Source organism: Nilaparvata lugens, chromosome 2, assembly GCF_014356525.2.
Source record: "Nilaparvata lugens isolate BPH chromosome 2, ASM1435652v1, whole genome shotgun sequence".
Lineage (NCBI taxonomy): Eukaryota > Metazoa > Arthropoda > Insecta > Hemiptera > Delphacidae > Nilaparvata > Nilaparvata lugens.
Genome location: NC_052505.1, coordinates 61,980,909 through 62,003,119, shown reverse-complemented (window position 1 = coordinate 62,003,119; position 22,211 = coordinate 61,980,909). Strand labels below are relative to the sequence as shown.

Sequence of the window (22,211 nt, the reverse complement as noted above, 5' to 3'; positions counted from 1 at the left end):
TTGAATAAAAAATGTTTGTGAAGATGGTTGAATAAGATACCTGAACCACCAACCAACTGTTCCAAATAGAATAGAAACGTGCATCCCTTCTCGTACGGACAAACCGAGAATGCTTCATCCGGATGAATTCCTTTCAAATAAACCACCAGTTTGGTCAGAGGATTGTCCTCCTTCAAAACTTTCAACTGCAAAAGAGAAAAATATAGAATTGAATAATACATGTAGAAATGAAAAAGATTGACTGGCCAGAATAATTCAATAATGTGGCATAAAACCTATACTTGAATTGTTTGATAAATTGAAAGAGACATTATTTTCAGCACAAACCTGTTTTGATTTTCCTAAAGTTTGATAACTATTCACCAACATTGTAGTGAACCTTTTAACTGTTTTAACACTTCAATTGAAGCTACGGCGAGCTATATGTGGTGGGACCTTGGCAATATTCAATATAGATTGATGAAAAAATCCGTGAGTACTGTAGTAAAAGTGCAAGTAAACAACACAATTTAGTAGAAGAAAAATTAAATTGAAATTGGATAGAGGACTTATCGTATTTTTATACAAATAAATTATAGAAAAAATACAACTACATTAAATCATTGATCATATATCGGGAGCAACCAATGCAATGCGCACTCTAATAAAAAGCTATAGACAGGGCATGTAGAGAAAGCAATTTAATGATTAGTTTTTGTCGAACTGCCATTTTCCACACAAATTTACATTTTCATCAAACATCTGTAAAAATGGAAATTGATAGAAAATGGCTTAATGACTAGCACTGGCCACCATTAACGTTCCTTCTTTACTTTATCTGTCTATAAGTGGCTACATAATTTCATTTTTTCAAATGCCCACTATTCACTTAGTTGATGATAAAGCGGAATGCTAGTAGTCACTTTCGAGAGACGTGGTTTTAAAGTTTTTTTCTTGCAAAGTTCTGTCGCCATTATGAGTTGGAGCTGCACTCGCCGTTGAGGCCCAATTTTCGAGTGGTTGTAGCACGGTAAATCCTTAATGAATCGGTTCAATTTAGCCCCGTTGACCCGTGTTCAAGACTGTAAATCAAATGTTTCGTGGGTTACTACGTTTACAGAACAGATAGTACAACAAAACAAAGATATGAAGCTCCACGGCCCATAAGATCAAGTGAAAACATCTAGACAGTGAGAGCTTCAATTTTGCAATCTCCAAGGCGTGCAGCACGTAAACGTGTGTTACCCCTTGGACTCTCCGATCGTTCTGTGAGAGGGATTTTTCACAAATACTGTATCTTCATTTACATACAAAATGGATATAGTATGTGAAATGGCTGTTTTGAAGGAAAACTTCCCCGAATGCCTATCTCAATTAGAGGCGATTTGCAATGGCCGGCTAGATCTCCTGTTTTGCCCACCCCAAGTATTTTTTTCTGTATTTTTTTTTAAATACCGTGTTTATGTGAACCGTCCGAAGACCTTCAAAGATTTAAAGAACAACATACATGTGAGGATTGCCAAAATTACGCCTGCAATGCTTGAAATACTATGAGTGATATAAAATACTAGAAATAGGTACTCTGAGTGTATCCAGAGTGGGGAGCGGCACCTCCACGATATACCCTTCAAAACTAAATGGAACAGAACTTAATACTTACACACTCTCGTAGGTCGTTTAATCCATTCAATGCAGCAAATTGACGTACAGGTTCACCTTGCATTCTTCCAAGTATCTTCCGCTCCAAAAACATAGTGAAGCCTTCATTTAGCCAGAAATGCTCGAAATTTCTGTTCGTAACCAGGTTTCCAGTCCAGCTGTGAGAAATTTCATGAGCTACTACACAGGCCAGCGATCTGTCTCCGGCCTGAAAAATACAAATTCACTTGACTTTAAATACTGTTCAACAATAATTATTGTGGATTCCACCACCAACTGCGATTATTAACAAGAAATTATTAAAATCGTTTCATGATTATCTTATCATTTAATAAAATCATTAGAATCAATTAACAATGACTGCTAGATAGACTGTTAGGCATGTTAATTTATAAACTTCTAGAGACATGTTGTTATGAGAAAGTGGATAAATTTTGTTGATTTGTGACATTTTTCCAGAGAATCAGAGTCAATATTTTACAATTATTGTTCAATTTTAAATAAGTTTTAGCCCTAATTTAATTCCGAAAATTTTCTCCAATATACCAATTTTTTCTAATTTAGTGTTGAGTGGAATATAAAAATTTCATTTTATATTTAATTTAATACATCTAAATTCATACTTCTGGTTTAAATAAATATTTCTGGACTGAAAATCATTTGTAAGTGAAGACCTGACCTTTTTTCGAACTTTGTCATTAATTTCTGAAAATTCGGGAGAGAAGTAACTCAGCCTTAAACTTATTTCTTCTCTCTCAATCATTTTGAAAATAAATAATCGTTAATGATTTAAGTGTTATTTGTTAAAATGAAATAGAAAAAGAATGAATATTAAACGTCATAAAAAGTACCAGGCATCGACATTTATTAATTAATGCATCACGTTCACAGTAGAATGAATTAATTGATGTACTAAATTCAAGGTGAAATAAATTAATTGATGTACCAAGTTCACCTGCAATATTGATCATACGATTTTATCATGAATTACCTATTATTATTTAACTATTTGTATCTTTTCGAGAATGTGAATATTCTTTCTGAGAGTATTTCGAATTAGAATCTTTCTGCTCTGGTTCTTTTTCAATGTAAGAGTACTCTCATGCGAATCAATGGTATTCTTTTTGCTTGCGACTGGACAGAATTCATGCGAGAGCACCCCTTAATTTAATTTATCATTTCTAATGCCTCCAATAGGGAGAGACATTTGTTCTTAATAAGGATGGAAATAATCTCAATTTCTATTTTAATTACCAAGAGTGTTGGCGTGACAAAAGTCAAGCATGGGTTCTCCATTCCTCCGAAGGGGAAAGAGGGTGGCATGAGCAGTATGTCGTACAATCCCCAAACATAATCGCCACAAATCTCTTCTGCTGTGGCGATCATTTTCTCAGTCTGCAAAAAAATTATCACTATCATCAATTGTCAAATTTTATCGAAAATGATAGGTTTTACTTCAAAAGTGACTGTTGTTCTCTCACTATCATATGACTACATTATTTGTAATTGTTTGAATAAATAAATCATTATTATTAGGCTGAAATAAATAGAATTGGAATTACAAATGAAATTAGATGAGTTCTAACCACATTAAAAAAACTTCGTTACACAGTTATGTTGCTTACTAACGGCATTCATACATTTTGAAAAGAAAAAGAAACTTTTAATACACATTCTGAATAAGTTTTTGGGACTCAGTCAGTTACATAAAAATGAGGAGTGATTTTTCTTATTTATACTACTATAATAACAGCCAAGAGAACAACAGCCAAGAAAATGTCAGTGTTCAGTTCAGATTCCGATATAATTGATCCATTCCAACATAATACCAAAGACAAATTATTAGGTTAAACAGTAAAAAAGTTGAACAGTATCTTTAATCTATAAAGATAATCTTATCTATGATAATCTTACCTATGATAATCTTATCTATGATAATACTTTTTTGTGAGGGTTACACTTTTCATTTAATTACATCACTCACTTGAAAATGGCATTAAGATGTTGAAACAAATAGTGAATAAAAGGTTTTATTAAAGGGTACTTTGAAATTTTATTTCCTGGTGATACAAGGTTGTTTGTTACATACTCATTTTTGAACAAACATAGAAGAAAATCCATTATGTAGCCTACCTCGGATGTTGATATATGATGAGGCGGACTCACCTCACTGAATTCATAGGCAGCTGCTTCGACAAACTCGGGCTCAGCCCACACATTGGACCTGGGGCCAAGGGGCTTGCTGGTCAGATTGCCCACTGCAATTGCTATCAGATAGGAGGGCATCGGCACATCCTGTCTGAACGTATGTTTGCGCAATCCGTTGGCTGACTCGGTCGGAGTGCCCTGCTTCAATGCGCTCATCACAACTGTTAGATCACTTGCAGCTGTTATCTGCACACAATTCATCAATTTAAATGACAATTAGTACCAAAGATTGATAACTCAAGACAAAAAGGTTGAAATTGAGCGAATTGGGTACTGCGCATGCGCTGTTTCTTTCGTAACATGTTCACACTAACAGCAGGCATCCAACTTGACTAACTTTCCACTATAGTGAGGCCAACGTTATAATGGCAGTAGAGAAAGATAGGAGATCAGCTTCGCCGATTCTCAACCTTGCCACAGCATCCTATAGAGGAAAGCTGATACCAGAATATCTGATTAGCTGTTCATTCTTGTTTAAAATAATCAATTTATTATATTTTATCTGTCAAGAAAAAATATTTTTCTACAACCGCTCGTAAAGTTCTTCTTTACGAACTGAAAATTCATCATAATACAGTTGTTTTGTGAGGAGCGAGCGATAATCTACTTTCCGCTCGCCAGCTGTTTTCTTTAAGATCGCTAACCGCAGCGCATGTGCAGTAGGCTACATTTTAGAGAAATTTAATTCCAATAAGTTCATGTCCCTACTTTTTCGCCCCATAACCAACAGTCATAGTGGCAAAGTCTCGTAGAGCGTTGATTCTCACGGTGAAGGTCCCAGGTTCAAATCACGGTCCTACCAAATTTTTTTGCAGACGATACTAATAAATTGTTTTATCTTATTCTAATAATAAATCATTATAATAGTATATTTCGCACCTAGGGCCGAAAATGAGACTTTTCCGGAAAAACATTTTTGCCCATGGTGAGAACGTTATTTTTCGCCACACAGAAAAATAAACAATATAAATATGAGAATAATTGTTTATTAGACACTTCCGAAAGAAAAACAGGAAGGTCATAGCTCTAGTAAATCTGAGGTAATCTGAATATCAGGAAATTGTCCAAGTATTTTTATTTTTTATTCTGATTTGTCTAAATAACCTAAAAGATTATGTTCAATTATGTAAGAGGTTGAGTTTATACTTTTTATTCTCCCAAATAACAATAGGATGATATTATTATAAATGTTTTGATTCTTGAATAATAAACACAAATAATAAAAAGTTTTTTGATCAGCTGTTTCAGCACACTTGAAATTTGGCCAATCTGAATGTCAACGTCAACAATGCTTGTTGTCGTTGACTTCGGAAGTTTAGGTTAGAAGTTTCTATCCTACTATGAAAATCGAATTTGAATAATTTATAATATATATATTATCTGAATTTTATTCATCCAAATAAAATGATAGTATCTTATTGCAGAATACTTATTCAATTCTAGAAGCATCAACTGATTCCGTTTCATAAACCATTTTGTAAACACGCGTTCACATCAAATCAGAATCAGCTGACTTCAAGGTTATTTTACAGCCCTAGGGCCGTAAAAATTTTACCGGCCTGGTCAGAAAACAATCACTTTCGGCCTCCATATGACGCACGTAAACCAGCTCATTATATCCAAGTGGGGCGAAAACAGTTTTTTTTAATTTATCCAATTATTTTGATGAATCAATGTAATAATAATAGAATGATACAATTCAATTATTCTATCTAATCATAATAATTTATTTTTCGCCCCACTTGGATGTAATGAGCTGGTTTTCGTGCGTCACATGGAGGCCGAAAATGATTGTTTTCTGACCAGGCCGGTAAAAGTTTTACGGCCCTAGGGCTGTAAAATAACCTTGAAGTCAGCTGATTCTGATTTGATATGAACGTGTTTACAAAATAGTTTATGAAACGGAATCAGTTTATGCTTCTAGAATTGAATAAAGTTTTTGCAATTTGGATGAATGAAATACAAATGAGATATTATAAACTATTCAAATTCAATTTTCAGAGTATAATAGAATCTAACCTCAAACCTCCTAGTACTGAGTTTATCACGGAACATGGTGGATTAACGGAATCATTTTATGCTTCTAGAATTCAATAAAGTATTCTGCAATAATATACTATCATTTTATTTGGATGAATAAAATACAGATAAGATATATATTATAAACTATTCAAATAATTCGATTTTCAGAGTAGGATAGAACTTCTAACCTGAACTTCCATTGACATTCAGATTGGCCAAATTTCAAGTGTGCTAAAACAGCTGATCAAAAAACTTTCCATTATTTGTGTTTATTATTCAATAATTGAAACATTTTTATAATAATATCATTTTATTGTCATATGAAAGAATAAAAAAGTATAAACTCAACCTCCCACATAATTGAACATAATTGAAAATATTATTTTAGGTTATTTAGACAAATCAGAATAAAAAATAAAAATACTTGGACAATTTCCTGATATTCAGATTACCTCATATTTGCTAGAGCTATGACCTTCCTTTTGCTTTTGACTTTTGCTTTTGGAAGTGCTTAATGAACAATTATTCTCATATATATATTGTATATTTTTCTGTGTGGCGAAAAATAGCGTTCGCACCACGGGCAAAAATATTTTTCCGGCTCTCAATCTTTTCTAGTCCTCGGCCTACGGCCTCGGACTTAAAAACCGATTTCGAGCCGGAAAAGTCTCATTTTGGACCCTAGGTGCGAAATATACTATTATTGTATTGGTATACAATACTGTACTGCAGTTGTAGAAAAAATTTTGTATGTAATTCAAGAGGAAAGCTTCTTTATTGCTCTCGTCAAAATTACCACGCTCCGCTACGCGTCACGTGGTAACTGTTTTGACTCGAGTGATAAATTCGCGTTTTACGATCTTAATACATAAATAACTATTTTTAATGATTAAATAATACATTTTCATTATTGGGATTAAATATTTTGTTAATTGATTATATTTTTACATTGTTAAAAAACGATATGACAACGTTGCGGAGCTAAAAAGGATAGCGCTATCTGCTTTGTCAAATAACAACACGAATGTTAATAAAAAACGTGGACCTCGCGCTATAGTCGACCTTTTTCCCGTGACTGAACATGGATGATGCAATCGTCAATTCCATTTATATGACCATTTGAAATATTGAGTCTATAATGTAATAACGTACATTTCTCCAAATCATTTAATTAATGAAATCATTTGACTATCGGTTTTCAGTATAAGAATTCTTCCTATTTATTCTTTCCATTTCATGAAATGGAGTGAATAATTCGGCTATCAATCTTATTAAACTTGGATGAATGATTAGCTTTTAGTTTCCTATTTCTACTTTGGCCCTCATGCACCATCCACGTTTAACGCTAATCTACGATTACATCAAGGTATTGTCGCATTAGCTATAATGTATTTCATTCCAGATTCAAACCAACTGCTGGTTTATCTTGGTTTGTTTGAGCCAAGATGGTGCATATAAGCCGTCGATGCAATCTATGATGTGATAGCAAGTTCAGGCATAATAGAACAAGGTGTTAAACAATAGGTTGAGCAAGATGCTGGAATTGAGACGTGAGAGAATAAAAATTATTAATACTATAATTTATAATTAACAATAAAATTGATACAAGATAGGGGTATGAAAGGTTACCTCGGCCGAATACGGCATTTTCACTCCAGGAGTGTCTTGACAAGGGATAATCGATCGACAATGAATAGGCTGTAACAAAAAATAGAACAGAATAGGATCATAGTAATAAAATAAAACAAATAACAAACTTTCAATTATAAAAAGGCAGCACTTCCGTGAAAGAATGATTGCTGTAGATTTTTGTGAGAAGCTAAGTTTGTTTTATGAAATTTAAGTTTGTAACCCTTCTATGTAGCTTAAATTGTTTTGGATTCCAAACGGAATTAAAATAAAAAGCTTTTTGCAACATTGCATTTTTAATAAACATAATATTGCAAGATTGAAGCCCTCCCCCATAACTCAAATTGGGTCGCATTTTGAATAAATAAAACACTGTAATTATTAAAAATCGTTCATATGAAGGCTGCAGTTTTATCTATGAAATACAAGCCTGGAATCATTCCATGCAACTCAAGTTATAGGCACTGAAATCCAAATGATTTTGTTTGCAACATTACTATTTTTATGAACTACATTATTCATTAATCATTATTAAACGAAAATCCAAATTAAATGCTGTAAATCACCCCGAAGATTTCTGCTATTGCAAATATTGACAACAGGGTAAAAAGCTAGATGGAAATTGGATGAGCGCTACTATTGAAAAATTATTTGTCAGCCCAGTGATTTGGATTTTTGTTTAATAATAATTATTAACTCATTAGAATTTGAATAAATGCAATATCTTGGTAATTTTTATCAATATCATTCCTATGATTACTGCATAATTTTCTATATAAGTAGTTGATTCTTTGTACAAAAAGTATGAAGTACCTCCATATAACTCAAATTAAGCTGCATTCCGAATAAATATGGATAAAATAATTTTTGTAAAATTGCAATTTTCATACCTGGCATTGGCTGAACATGTAGGGGTGCTTGCCTCCAGCTGTCTGATCGGGTTCCAGCCATTGAAGAGCACTTGCTCTCGGATCAGTATCGTAGTTGATACGAATTTTTACTCTGTGAGAAAAAGGTTGATTCAATAAGCTAGGATGAAAAAGATTCAATGTGAAAAAAAGAGATTCAAGATTAGATGTTATCCAAATTGATGGACTATGTAATTATTGATAAGAGAAATGGTGTAGTATAATATTCAAATCGTATTTTTATAGTCAAACAAATCCATCACTATACTCCGTACAAAATTACTTTTGACTTGTAGGGACATGTGCAGCAGAGAAAGGTAGGGATACAGCGGCGCAATGTTAACGTTCTTAACCGGCCAGCTTTCTCTAATTTCCAATGAGTGTTCAGCTGTTCATGATGCGCATACGGATGTTTCCTCTCTGGAAGCACTCAGTCGACTGAGTCTAATCAACAAATTGGCAACTGCGCTTCTACCTATGACTCTATTCATCACTGTGCTTGGCTGATCTCCCTCCATTTCTCTGCGCCGCATATTCCTCGAAGTCAAAAGTAATTTTGTACGGAGTATAGCTAAAAATAAATAATTCAAGACTCTGCAATCCATTTGCTTGCACTTACTCCAATCCACTATTGGTTGGAAGATCTATAGTCAATTTGCTACCGAATTTCTCATCTTCTGAATCCAGTACAAATGACAATGTACTATTATCGTGTAGATTGGTCACATTTTGTATTTTTATTAGACTGGTGTCTAAAATCTGGAAAAAACAAGAATAAAATATTAGTAATTTTGTCCATCTGAAATTATGAGTACCGTAGTATACTTCAATGCTGTATCCAAAATTAGGAGAGTAGATTTTTGTAAACAAGGTTTTTCTAATATGAAAAAAGAATAGGTAAGGCAGGCACTCAATCAAGAAATTTGTAAAATATACATAAAATCTTTTGAGAAATTCTTTTTTGAGAAGATAATTAGATAACTTGATGAACTGATTGTTCATAAAGTGACTACAGGAGAAACAAAAAATGTTGATACAATGAAATAAAATAATATAGTAGCCTAATAGTTTGAATTGTAAATAGTTGACTTATCAATATTATCAACGTTGTTCTATAATTAGCAGCTTGGCTAATTATGTTTGAAAAAGAAAAAAGTGGAGACATTTTCTCAGAAATTATTTGATTTGATATTATTATAGACTACCAGTATAAAAATGTATCGAGTCCTTGTGTACTCACTATTTGTTTAACAGCCTCATCTTTCTTCTGGATGTCAAGATCCACAAATCCTGATAAAATGTGTTTATCGAAGTCAACATTCAATGAGAAATGCAATTTTTTTATGAAGGCTTCATCTGCAAAAGAAATTTCAAATTAGAGCCATAATATGTTTATATTTTTTTGCCAAATAACTTAATTTCTGTTGTTCTGAAGTTCAGATTGTTGTATCAAAGCTTTTAGAACTAGCCGCCGAGATTTCAGGTGTTCGTGAGCAGTGAGAATAAAAATCTGATCTCAGTCATGGATGTTTTTCATTAAATTATGAAAAAGGTTATTTCATTAATGAATGTAATTGACCGAGCGAAGTGAGGTCTAAAGCCGCATCCAGACTATGCCGATTGACCAAGTCGATCCACACGTGTTGATCGACAAGATCGATATTTGACTTGTTACCTCCGTAAATGTGGACTAGTCGGGCGGCACACACCGGTGTAAAGTGAATTTGAAGTCTATCTCACCTCTGTATCCTGAGTGTTTTTTGGCGTTTTCTTATCCGCCAAGAATAGAAGACTCTTGTATGCAAACCATTTGCTAGTGTATTTATCATCTGCACCACTCCCAGTTATTAAAGATTGTTTCTCCTTATTTTCTTCTCTGGAAATCTGGCTTAGCAATTTTTTCATCTTTTTCTCCAAATCGCATTTCTCAATGCCAAAAGATACAGCGATTTTCGTTAGTCCATCGTACCTTTTGTTACTATTTTTGTATTGTGAATCAGTTGGGTCCCACAAGAAACTGCGTTCAAGATACATTTCCATAAACGAAATTGTTTGGTCGTCACTCCAAAGCGTCATATTAATATAATATGATGGATATATTAATATAATATTATAAACTTGAAATAAAACAACTATTGAAACAACAGTGTGAATGTTGCGCAACCCGGTTCAACAGGTTTACACTCCTGATGTCGATTGGACTTCTTTGATCCATAACGACTTGATTCGGGTTGAATTCGGTTCGGGCCGGCATGACTCGACAAAGACGGCTTTGCATTTCTCTTTATGTTTATATTAATGTTTTGCATTTCATCTGCAGTTCATGTTCTTTCTTTTTATTTTTTGTAAGTGTATGCTAATTTTTTGTTTCTACAGTTACTTTTTTCTTTCTTTCTCAAATTGGAGTGCTTACTGAATGCTCGTTGCTAGCGCACAAACTTTGTTTTGCTGGCAACGAGCATTCAGTAAGCACTCAAATTTGAGAAAGAAAGAAAAAAGTAACTGTAGAAACAAAAAATTAGCATACACTTACAAAAAATAAAAAGAAAGAACATGAACTGCAGATGAATGCAAAACATTAATATAAACATAAAGAGAAATGCAAAGCCGTTTGCTGCTGTTTGAAAACAAACTTTGTTTTGCTGGCAACGCCAATACCGGTATTATATATTTTATTATTATCATTTAGTTTCATTGAAAGCTTTTGTAATTGTGTTAGTAAATTTCTAATGTATGAAACTGGATTTGTTTTCCATGTATTTGTGAATTATCTTATTATATTAAGCGAGAAATTTCTGTATTTTTATATATTTATATCTGGTTATATTTATGTTCAACGGATCTTGAAAGCGGCTCTAACGATTTTCACGAAATTTGGAACATAGGTTTATGATATAAAAATTCGATTGCAATAGGTATCATCCTTGGGAAAACTCGCTGAACGACATTAAAAGGATAATTCATCCTTGGCTGAAACAGCTGTGGATAGTAAAAAGTGAGTGAGCGATTGAGTATGTGAAAAATCAAAAAATCACATCCCCGAAATTCATAAGATGATATTATATAGCCAGCTGGGAAATACAAACACGATAATTTCAGAGAATTGTGTTCTGTTTATCAATAAATAAAAATCTTGTGTGGCGCACACACACAACTTTCCTTGCCGTTATGAGAATTGTTCACCTAACGCTGGTGTTCGCGCGCATCTCAAGTCTACTTATAAACAAAGATCTGAGCCAGCTGGTGACAGGACAATAACTCTGGAGACATACGACGTCTGCTATCTCTTCATAGTGAATCATTCAATAGAATCAACAGTTTGCAATTGGATAATCACATTTCCTCGAATCGAGCTTATTTCCAATTTTAGGTGTAAATGTTACTGAACATTAATTGTAGAGATTTTCATGCTCAATCTTGTCCACTCGATTTTTTTTGTTTAAATCGTATCTGAAGCCTCATAATTGGGAATCTAAAATCAGACTTTGCATAGATGGGGCGGAGCTCCTGAAATTTTTACAGATATGGGACTTGTGGCAGTTGATAGAGCTTATCAATGACTATTTTAGGTATAAATTTAATCAAAATCGTTGAAGCCGTTTTTGAGAAAATCGCGAAAAACCATGTTTTTGACAAAATTTTCTCCATTTTAGCCGCCATCTTGAATTGCATTTGATCGAAATTGACGGATCCTTAAATTGTAAGGACCTTAAGTTCCAAATTTCAAGTCATTCCGTTAATTGGGAGATGAGATATCGTATACACAGACGCACATACACTCATACACACACACACACACACACACACACACACACACACAGACCAATACCCAAAAACCCCTTTTTTGGACTCAGGGGACCTTGAAACGTATAGAGATTTAGAAATTGGGGTACCTTAATTTTTTTCGGAAAGCAATACTTTCCTTACCTAATGGTAATAAGGCAAGGAAAGTAAAATTAACGAGCGAAGCTCTGTGCCCCGATAATTCATATGAATTTGGCAATAAATTTGATTTGCATTTACGGTGAAACGCGGCAATAGACTTTAATGAAATTTGACAGGTTTGTTACTTTTTTAATTTCGCGCCGACGTATATATAAGGTTTTACAAGAATTTATAAGGATAATACAAAAGGAAAGGGAGTTTCCTTCAAACGCCACTATTACCGTAAAAATCAGAATATAGAATTTTTCATCATAAATCAGCTGTCGAGTGGATTATTAATTGGATGGAACATGGAATTGATATCTCAATGTAACTTAATAAAAAAAAGCAGCTGTCGTGTGGACTATTCATTGCATGCAATGACGCATTCAATTATTAATAACTGAAAGTAACATAATATTTTCTCTCAACCTTCCTCTGCTTTCAACCCAGGCTGACCTATAGCCAGTATGTCTTGAAAGAGATTAGCTTCTGATGTTAGCATTTTTGATAACCCAAACTGCCATTAGCCGTTTTTACACCGATATCTCATCGACACGACATACAGGATTTAAGCTGCGTTTACACCAAAGTTATTAATAAAATGTTTATTTTTCCGTGCTTATAGATTCTATTAGATTAAACGGAGCTTGGCAAACACATATGCACATCATCTATATGATAAGTTATGTTCAATCTAATAAAATCTATAAGGACGGAAAAATAAAATTTTTGTTAGCCTAATAACTTTGGTGTAAACGCAGCTTCACACTCATGGACAGTATAAGAGGAGGCTGTGGTTTACAATTGTGCGAGGTCTACAGTTCACAGAACTACTAGTTTATACTTGCCATGAAATTGAAGACTAAATGTAATGGGATGATTTGAGTTAGAGCAACCCAATGTAGATAGCCTAGCTGTTTTAGTACCTTCTGTAGTAAAATGGAGTCAAATATAGAGAATCGGCAACCCTGTTCTCCCATATTTCTTGACTGTTATTATAACGTAGACCTCACTATAGACAGTAGTTACGATCTGCGATAATTGAAAAGCAAGATTGTATGGTTTTATTCAACTAGAGAAAGAGTTAAGTAGCGTATGTCATATGAATATAAACAATCTAAAATTAGATATAATATAGGCCTATCATAATTTTATGATTTCAACAATCATAATTATTATGATTTATATTGCACAAGTGATCAGATAAATGCTTTACATACCTGGATTTGAATAGGAATTTGGATCTAATTGAGAAAAACTAGTCATAATTGCTCCGGTAAAAGTTAATTCAACAATGACAGTTCAATGAACGAGTGTCTCAGTCAGTAGCCTTATCACTGCCAAAGGGATGAATGTCAAATTTGATGAATCATACGATACTTTTAATGGATAGAACAATGTCTATTATCAGTAAGAAACATTCAATAACAAACAGACTTTGAAGTGTTTTCAGTCATAAATGACACGTATTCCTATTGTTGTTTTTAACCAAGATAATACACGGTTGTAAAACTTATATAAATGATACTAATCAAGCTGAACAGAATCACTGTTTTACAAGTTTTGGTACCTCTGATATGATATTAAGTGTTTAAATAAATTATTAAATAAAACTAATACTGAAAAAACAAGCTTATATTTTTAAAAAATTATATTTTTATTGGAGGTTAATTATTTATACACTCAACAGCTGAGCTGTGTCAATTCAAAATGTATTACCAACAGAATAACTCAAAAACATGAATATCATTGAAAAAGCAAAAATAGGAAACATTTCAAATAAAAGAAATTCATTCCTGAATGACAACTTCTATCTTAAAAAATATTCTTCAATCTGAAGAGACAAATATTTATGCCTGTTCATCAATATTTGAAATGAAAAGCAAGAATTTGAATGATTCCGAGTTGATTTTTGTTCAAAATTTTAGGCAACGCTATTTTAAAGGCATTGAAGGGCAAGTCATTCCACCAATCAGAATGCAGTATCACAAACTCTGCTGATTCCCTGGGCTCTGCTTCTGCTAAAGTAGGCTAGCCTACTGATCTGTTTCTGTGTTTCCCAAATTGTTTCTATTTGCTGAATTTCTTGAGTTTTATAATGAAAATGTCGTTATGGTTTTAAATTATAAATATCTTTTAAAATCGTATTTATTTTTCCGTTTGAAAAAACTTTGTTTTAACAGATGACTTGATGTAATATGGCTGTGAACCATGGAACTAACATGTGTGTAAGTGATGAAGAAGACGATTCTGAAAATTGTTTACAAGCTCCAGAGTTACAAGGATATCTCAGCAAGTGGACAAACTATATACATGGCTGGCAAAATAGGTACATCGTTCTAAAAGACGGCACACTCTCCTATTACAAGTCTGAGCAAGAATCTGGTTACGGTTGTAGAGGAGCTATCAGCCTATTCAAAGCCACAATCAAGGTAGGTCAAAAACTTATTTATGAATTATTCATTCCTAATTTTTGTACTTGGTAGCTAATATCAAGTGATTTCAGAAAGTAAATTACAAACATTGTTTTGGTTATATTTTGTGATGGGAAAAGTTGTTCGTAATTATATTTCCGAGCTTGAATATTTTGTGTTGGGTATCCATTCTCAACATTGAATTTAATAAACAGCTTTGAGTCTAGTGATGACACTTACGATATCAAAACTACCATTGCTGTTCAAAGTTACCGACGTACTTTTTTTACTTCAAAATGGTTTTCCAAATTCCATGTTGATTATTTTATCAATTTCAAAAGAAACTTGAAAACGTAGCGTATTCTTAGAGTTATCAATAAAATGGTTTTAAGTTTCAGTTATTGATTAAATAGTTTTCAATGTAAGTCATTGACGTTTTTTCCCAATAAAACCCAAAAAACCTAAGGTATGCTTCTTATTTGATTTGCAATTATATATGAGGTCAGATTCCTTTTATTTTATTGTTGAAAAATCAAAGTAATACTGAGATATGGGATAGATATATCCTAATAACATTATTTTTCAAGTTGAATGTGTGCCGGGCCGCCCTTGCTGTATGTGGAAGAATAGGCCTGGTTGACTGTTTCCTAACATAAAAATAAGAATAGGCCACTTGACTTTCTACTTTATGTTGTTGCCATGGACTGGGGTGGCTTCTTCCAGATTAGCAGTTAGATTCTCAAGTCATCTGGGCTGTGAAGGTGCTGCATCCCCAAAGAGACACTCCTTTTTCTCCTTACTTGATTCGTTTTCTCCGTAGTCAAATGTGTGTTCGGCCGGGATTCGCGTCAGTCCTGGTCAGCTTGTTGACCTATCAAGTGCTGGTATGAGTAGTCTTGAACAAACTCTGATGCGTAAAATTGTCGGGTTATCAGATACTGCATCAGTGCAGAAGCAAACTGTCTTGTCATCGTCCAGTGCTTTCAGGGTTTTTTGCAGCAGGCTGTAAAAATGGGATCCTGTGTATGTTGGTAATTGTTCAAATTTTTTCAGCCTGTAAATTGGAAGGTAGACATTCCTCGTAGATGTACAGACACTTGGCGTCTCTAAGCGAGATTTGCTCTTTTTGTCATAATATTGTAGACTACTTCAAATTATAGGGTGAGATCACAGAAAGTTTTACAAGTTTTTGAAGTCTTGTTTTCCTTGAGGATAGTTCTGAGTGCCTTCTTCTGGATTATGATAACTTTTTTTAAGTGATGCAGAGTCCAAGATCACAATGTCGTATTTCAGATGGGAAGCGAATAAGGCATGATATGCAGTAAAGGCTGTTTTTCTCCTGATAGGATATGTTGGACAGTTGTCGAATGACATATTATGCAGAAGACAGTTTTCTACATAGTTGCTCTATATGAGGCTGCCAAGTAAGGCTATTGTCGATTGTGATGCCGAGGAATCTTGTATTGGTGGCTATTGAAATATGATTAGTTGTATGGACTTCCGGCTACTACCAGCTGGTTGTAATTTCATGTGAATAGTCTTTTGCTTGTTTATGGTTAGGTGCATTCCATCATAAGCATATGTTGCCTCTTCCAAGGCTGCTACTAGCCTATAGTATTATTTGGATTGACTCCCTACTATTGTGTTGCACTAGTATAGTAGTGTCATCCGCAAAAAGTGTACAATTATTTCTAATGTCGATTTCTGTGGAAAGATTATTAATGTATACTAGGGGTATTATAATCGGGTATAGCGGTACAGGCCATTATAACATGAATCTCAACCCCACAAACGGTGAAAGAGTGGCTGGCGTGGTAGGGATGTTGGGGTGGGAATATTTTACACATCTTCTCCCACTCTGCATTATTAAGACCATTATAGAGAATGTTCGAAGTGTACCAGCTGCCAAAAGCAAACTGAACAAACTCTTCTCTCACCCCAAAAAATACAGAGTTGAGTTTCATGTAGTAGGAGACGAAGGTTCTTGTTATAGCTCACGGCTTCTACACCTCTGTTTACAGTTCGGTTTAGAGTTCTTTATTCATGCATGTAAAAATATACAATATTCATGCATGTTCCAATATATATTGACTTATACACTAATTTACATGAACAGAGAATACCGGGATGAGATTATATGTATTACCTACGTAACATGGAGATGAGATTTGGAAAATGGATGAATTATGGCCGGGACACACATATCCGCATTTGTACAAACAGTTAGAAGAAATTGAAAGCTTATATTTAAACAGAATGAGACGAAAAAGTTCTATACAGCGATGGAAAGAATAAATAAAGAATATAGACCAAGAATTATTGACCAAGAGTTGTGAATGGAGAGGATAATATCATGGAGAGATGGGCAGAGCATTTCAGAGAACTGTTAACAGTAACAGATATCAATGAGGAGAATGTACACGAAGGAACAGGGGAGCCACATAGTAATGAAGCGGAGTTTGTTGCAGGGCCAACATTAGAGGAGACAGAAATGGCTGTAAACATCATCTAAAGAATGGAAAGGCAGGTGGCCAAGATAATATATCGGCAGAAATGATAAAGTATGGTGGTGATGACACAGTCAAGAGAATACATGAGCTGATAAGTATGATATGGAGAGATGAAACTATGCCTCAAGATTGGGACATGGGTATAATATGTCCAATCTATAAAAAAGGCGATAAACTGGACTGTAATAATTATCGTGGAATAACTCTTCTCAGTGAAGCTTATAAAGTCTTATCAAGTATTCTTAACAATAGAATTAAGGCCTACACAGAACAAGTGCTTGGAGAATATCAATGCGGATTCCGGCCAGAAAGGGCAACAGCAGATCAAATCTTTACAATCCGGCAAATCGCAGAACATTTTTATGAGCATGACCTGGATTTACATATTTTATTTATTGACTTTAAGCAAGCCTTCGATATCATAGTAAGAAGTGAGCTATGGAAAACATTGGAGCAATACGTCTTACCAAAAAAGCTCATTAGTCTAGCAAAAATGACATTGAGTAGGACTGCAGCAATGGTCAAAATTGGTAATAGAAGGAGCAGCAATTTTGAATTAAACACAGGTGTCAAAGAAGGCGATGGACTATCTGCAATCCTATTCAATATTGCATTGCATAGAGCTATTGGAGGATTAGACAGGGGAAATATTTTCCACCGAATGTATCAGGTATGTGCATATGCGGGCGATGTAGCAATAATTGCAAGAAGGAAAGATGTCCTGCAGGAAACGTATTTGTTGCTAGAAAGAGAGGCGAATAAGATTGGCTTGGTAGTGAATGAAAGTAAAACGAGGTATATGAAAATATCAAGGAGTCAAGCAAGAAGAGTTCCACAAAACCTCCGAATTGGAAATAGAATCTTTCAAGGTTGTAAGGAACTTCAGCTACTTGGGGGTTGAACTGAATAACGAGAACAAGATGGGTTACAGCATAAAGCAAAGAGTATTGGCTGGAAATAGAGCATACTTCAGTAACATGAAACTTTTGAAGAACAGGCTCATATGTAGAAACACGAAACTTAAAATATATGAGAGCCTAATTCGACCTGTTGTAACGTACGGCTGTGAATCTTGGACGTTAACAAAAGAAGACAAAAACCATTCAGGCATTTTTGAAAGGAAAATCCTAAGAAAGATTGATGGTCCAGTTAATAAAGAAGGAGAGGAGTGGAGGAGAAGAACTAATTCAGAGCTCGAGGCATTGATAAAAGGCCGAAATATTGTAAAATTTATAAAGGCACAGCGGCTTAGATGGTTTGGACATATCTGTAGAATGAACGAAAACAGAATGCCTAAAATAATATTCAAAGAGAGGATACATTCAAGAAGAAAGATAGGAAGGCTGAGAATAAGGTGGGAAGATGAAGTGAGAGACGATCTCCAAAAAATGGGATATAGAGAATGGAGACAGTTAACAGAGGACCGAGAAGCGTGTAGTCCTGTAGTGGAGGCGGCCAAAGCTCATATTGGGCTGTAGTGCTGATATAAAAAAAAACACATATCGGCACCGAGCCCGCGCCGCTGCACGGCCGTGTGACGGACGTACTACGGCGAGTGAGAAAACAATTGCTTTCAAACGTGTAGGGACACATACTACCGCACCGCGTCAGCACCGTCACCGTGTTTGCTGCCCGAGCCGTGCCCGCGCCGTCACCGACTAGTTCAGTTTACTCTTTGCTGGAGACGGTGCGGGCTCGTTCAATAGAGAGTGAAAACTTATTGATGAGATACGGAATTTTCCAGTTTTTTATGATCAAGTGATGAGAAATATGGTTGAACGGAAAATAAGTTTTAAAAACCTAAAGTAAAAGTAAGTTATAACCAAATAATAAGTCAAGCCAAAGGTATGATAGACATAATGTAATAAATAATAAAATAAGCAACAAAAAGTATAAAAGAAGGAACCCGTGACTGTGTCTTAAGTTTTAAATTTAAAACTAGTTACGTTTAGATACATAAGCCAGAAGATAACAATTTTATTGCTGATATATATTTCCGATACATGACTGATTGTGGTATTGGTATGTACCGAAATATATACCAGCACTATGATTCTCATCGTCTACAGGTAATTAGTTTAAGATTGAAAAATATAAATTAAAATCGGATGTAACAAGCTATATTATTAACAATAGTTGTACACATTCAGAAATCAGACCACAGTAGCACTACAGAACTGAGACACTGCTGCCGCTCGGTTGTCGCACGGATATGTGTGTTCTCCTACCACCATCACCGTGTCGCGGACATAGCTCGGCCGCACCTCGGCACGGGCTCGGTGCGGTTATATGTGTCCCGAGCTTAAATGGAAGGCAGATTAGTTTCTTGTCATGCAGTGCTCTAGGGTTGGACAGACTCAGTCATTTTCTCTATAACATATTTTTCCAAAGACAAAATGAAGCCCGCTCGACTCTCAATGCATATAAAGTAATAGAATTGTGAAGTTTTGATTCATTTACGACAAGCACTGATAATAAACAATTCAGAATAGACAGTAGTTGGGTGATTAGGTATCCTAAGAGTATTTGCACCAGTTCTAATATGGGGATTTCAATGAATACAGTGGCCTATCCAACAGCCTCTTCCTCAGTGATGAGCTGAATTTTGCCTACTGCTTGTCTTGCACTTTTTTCAATTCAATTCATTTTCAAACCAGCCTTTGTACTGGATAGATTTCGTTGTATAGAATTTAGAAAACACAAGAGTTAATAATATTTTACATAACTATTGAGATGGCAAGTCAAGGAGAGATGAAACTTTGTTATCACCTCAATCAGGATATAGAGTGGAAGGACGATTAATTTATCTCGAAACACTTGAAGGGGGTTCCCTCCAATTCACGAATAAGTACAGTAAATTCTGTTGAATATCTCCAGAATATGAATTGGGTAGCTGGTGTGTGATCTGGTCAGTCGTTAGTATCTTTGCATCCTAGTGCAGTGGTCATGAATTTGGCCTCATGTTTGAAATGTATGAAGCCGCCGACTTGTATGAATGTATAGAAGCACCAAAGATTTAAACTGATATTGGCTGAAGACGATTAATAATAACATCGAAGAAAAACTCAAATAATTAATATATGAAATGAAAAGTAAGAGAAGAAGAAAAAAACATCATTAGGCTCTTGTATTAAAATAATTAATTTAATCCTAATAATATAATAATATTCTATTGCCTTATTTGATCTTATAATGCGAAAATGTGTATATTTATAATTATATCTTCTAAAAACCTGAGCTTAAGATGTATGATTTTGGCTTGGTTGCACTTATACACAAGACAAACGTTTTTTAAATTTAACCCTGATTGGCCGCTGATTGAAGATGTCATCAGCTTGTTTCATCGATTGTCAAGGCAATAATGGTCAATTATCACAATTACATTTAGGACCGCTGGACGTAAATGCAACCAATATCAATAGGATAAGTGTCAATCTTGACAGTAATAATAATTTTATTTTCAAATTACAATATGTGCAAAATCAATTATGAAATTAAAGCAACTTGCTAAACTCTATTCCAGACATTCTATCGACATTTTCATTCCTGATCCATTTCCAGATATTTCATTGAAGTATTGACCTGATTTTTGCAACTCAGTAAAATCATTGCCTCATTGAACTCTTACAAGTGCGTACCTATAATTGATTAAATATTTCATATTTTTTATTTGTTAGTCATCTTTATGAAGGCTTCTTGGCAAGACAAATTAAGACTATGGAAATGAAGGTAGATATGTCAGAACAATAATTGAACTAATTCTCATTTCAATGGGTTTGCAGCCTCATGAGTTTGACGAATGTCGGTTCGATGTGTCTGTGAATGACTGTGTATGGTATCTGCGGGCTGAAACTGCAGAGGATAAGCAACATTGGGTTGATATACTAGAAGCTTTCAAGGTAAGATTTCAATTTAAATCAGAAATTTTTCAATAAATCAGATGATTGAAGGTTTGCTTTCTCCATCACCAGATAAATAATGTGATCTAATCTACTCTCTTTTTCTGTCGAAGTTAATATTTCTTATTCGACCATTCCTTTATGTAGGTTACGTAATATTGTAGACTACGTAATATTGATATTGGTATCGTTTGTTTATTTATAAAAAATTATCCATAAAAACAAATTTCTGTAGTAACCGTCCTGTCATTTCAATTGTATTGAACTCTTCTTACTCCTATTTCATATACTCGTAATTGCTCAATAAATTATTATCACTAGAATCCTGGATTGTATAATCGAAATAAATTTCCTATTTGATTAAGTGTTTCATCGATCTTAGTTCAAATTTCTGGTTTGTGTCTGATAATTGGACTCCGAGTGAGGAGAACTTGATCTACATTTTGGACTAAAATATGTATGGAAATTTGGAGAAGGGACAAGCTGTGCCTGCTTTTCCTCTCCCAATCAGTTCTATGATTGTGTATTCACTTATATTCTCAATAAAACGTAATTATCAAACAGTTTAAATATTAAACTGAAATTAATTAATTATTGATTATAAATAAAAGGAATTAAAATATTCATTATATATAATTGAATTTCATTAAATATATCAATGATGGTCGTTTCAGGCTGAATCTGATTACGGTAGCGAAAATAGTTTGAAAAGACATGGAAGTGCGGTTTCTCTTACTTCAAACACTCTGTCCTCCACTTCAGCGTCCAGCTTCAACAAAGGAAGAGGTACTTGCCAATTATCACTAACACAGCATTACTATTATTAATGTACAACCATTAACCTTCTATCAGTATAAACATGTTTTAGGTAATTAGTCAAGTGTTGGCTAGAAAATATACTAGTGACCCCATGGGTTGGAGAACTCGCTCATGAACTGTTGTAGTCTTGGAAACCAGCAACTCTCAATTATACAGAGTTGGTGAAAATTATGGAAACAGCAAACTATTTCTTTTGCAAGATTAATTTGACAGTAGGTTTCATTGGGGATCCTACTT

At 34.3% G+C, this 22,211-nt stretch overlaps 3 protein-coding genes across 3 annotated transcripts in view; 1 reads left to right on the top strand and 2 right to left on the bottom strand.

Annotated features, from left to right (window-relative positions):
- Positions 1–14,039, bottom strand: part of LOC111043743 (leukotriene A-4 hydrolase) — a 22,803-nt gene extending 8,764 nt beyond the window's left edge. Inside the window, exons 1-9 of the mRNA XM_039422361.1 lie at positions 13,553–14,039; positions 9,646–9,761; positions 9,025–9,164; positions 8,388–8,499; positions 7,498–7,566; positions 3,805–4,032; positions 2,893–3,033; positions 1,640–1,846; positions 41–185 (exon numbers count right to left, since the gene is read on the bottom strand). Coding sequence (XP_039278295.1) covers positions 41–185; positions 1,640–1,846; positions 2,893–3,033; positions 3,805–4,032; positions 7,498–7,566; positions 8,388–8,499; positions 9,025–9,164; positions 9,646–9,761; positions 13,553–13,598 — 1,204 coding nt within the window. The 5' untranslated portion in view covers positions 13,599–14,039. The remainder of the gene's footprint in view (positions 1–40; positions 186–1,639; positions 1,847–2,892; positions 3,034–3,804; positions 4,033–7,497; positions 7,567–8,387; positions 8,500–9,024; positions 9,165–9,645; positions 9,762–13,552) is intronic.
- Positions 9,883–10,702, bottom strand: LOC120350100. The gene has a single exon (XM_039422374.1). It carries the CDS (start codon positions 10,479–10,481, stop codon positions 10,137–10,139), a length of 345 nt encoding a protein of 114 aa, XP_039278308.1. The 5' UTR covers positions 10,482–10,702; the 3' UTR covers positions 9,883–10,136.
- The window catches only part of LOC111043742 (ceramide transfer protein), a 27,673-nt gene continuing 19,446 nt past the window's right edge, over positions 13,985–22,211 (top strand). Inside the window, exons 1-3 of the mRNA XM_039422362.1 lie at positions 13,985–14,764; positions 21,039–21,155; positions 21,830–21,941. Coding sequence (XP_039278296.1) covers positions 14,531–14,764; positions 21,039–21,155; positions 21,830–21,941 — 463 coding nt within the window. The 5' untranslated portion in view covers positions 13,985–14,530. The remainder of the gene's footprint in view (positions 14,765–21,038; positions 21,156–21,829; positions 21,942–22,211) is intronic.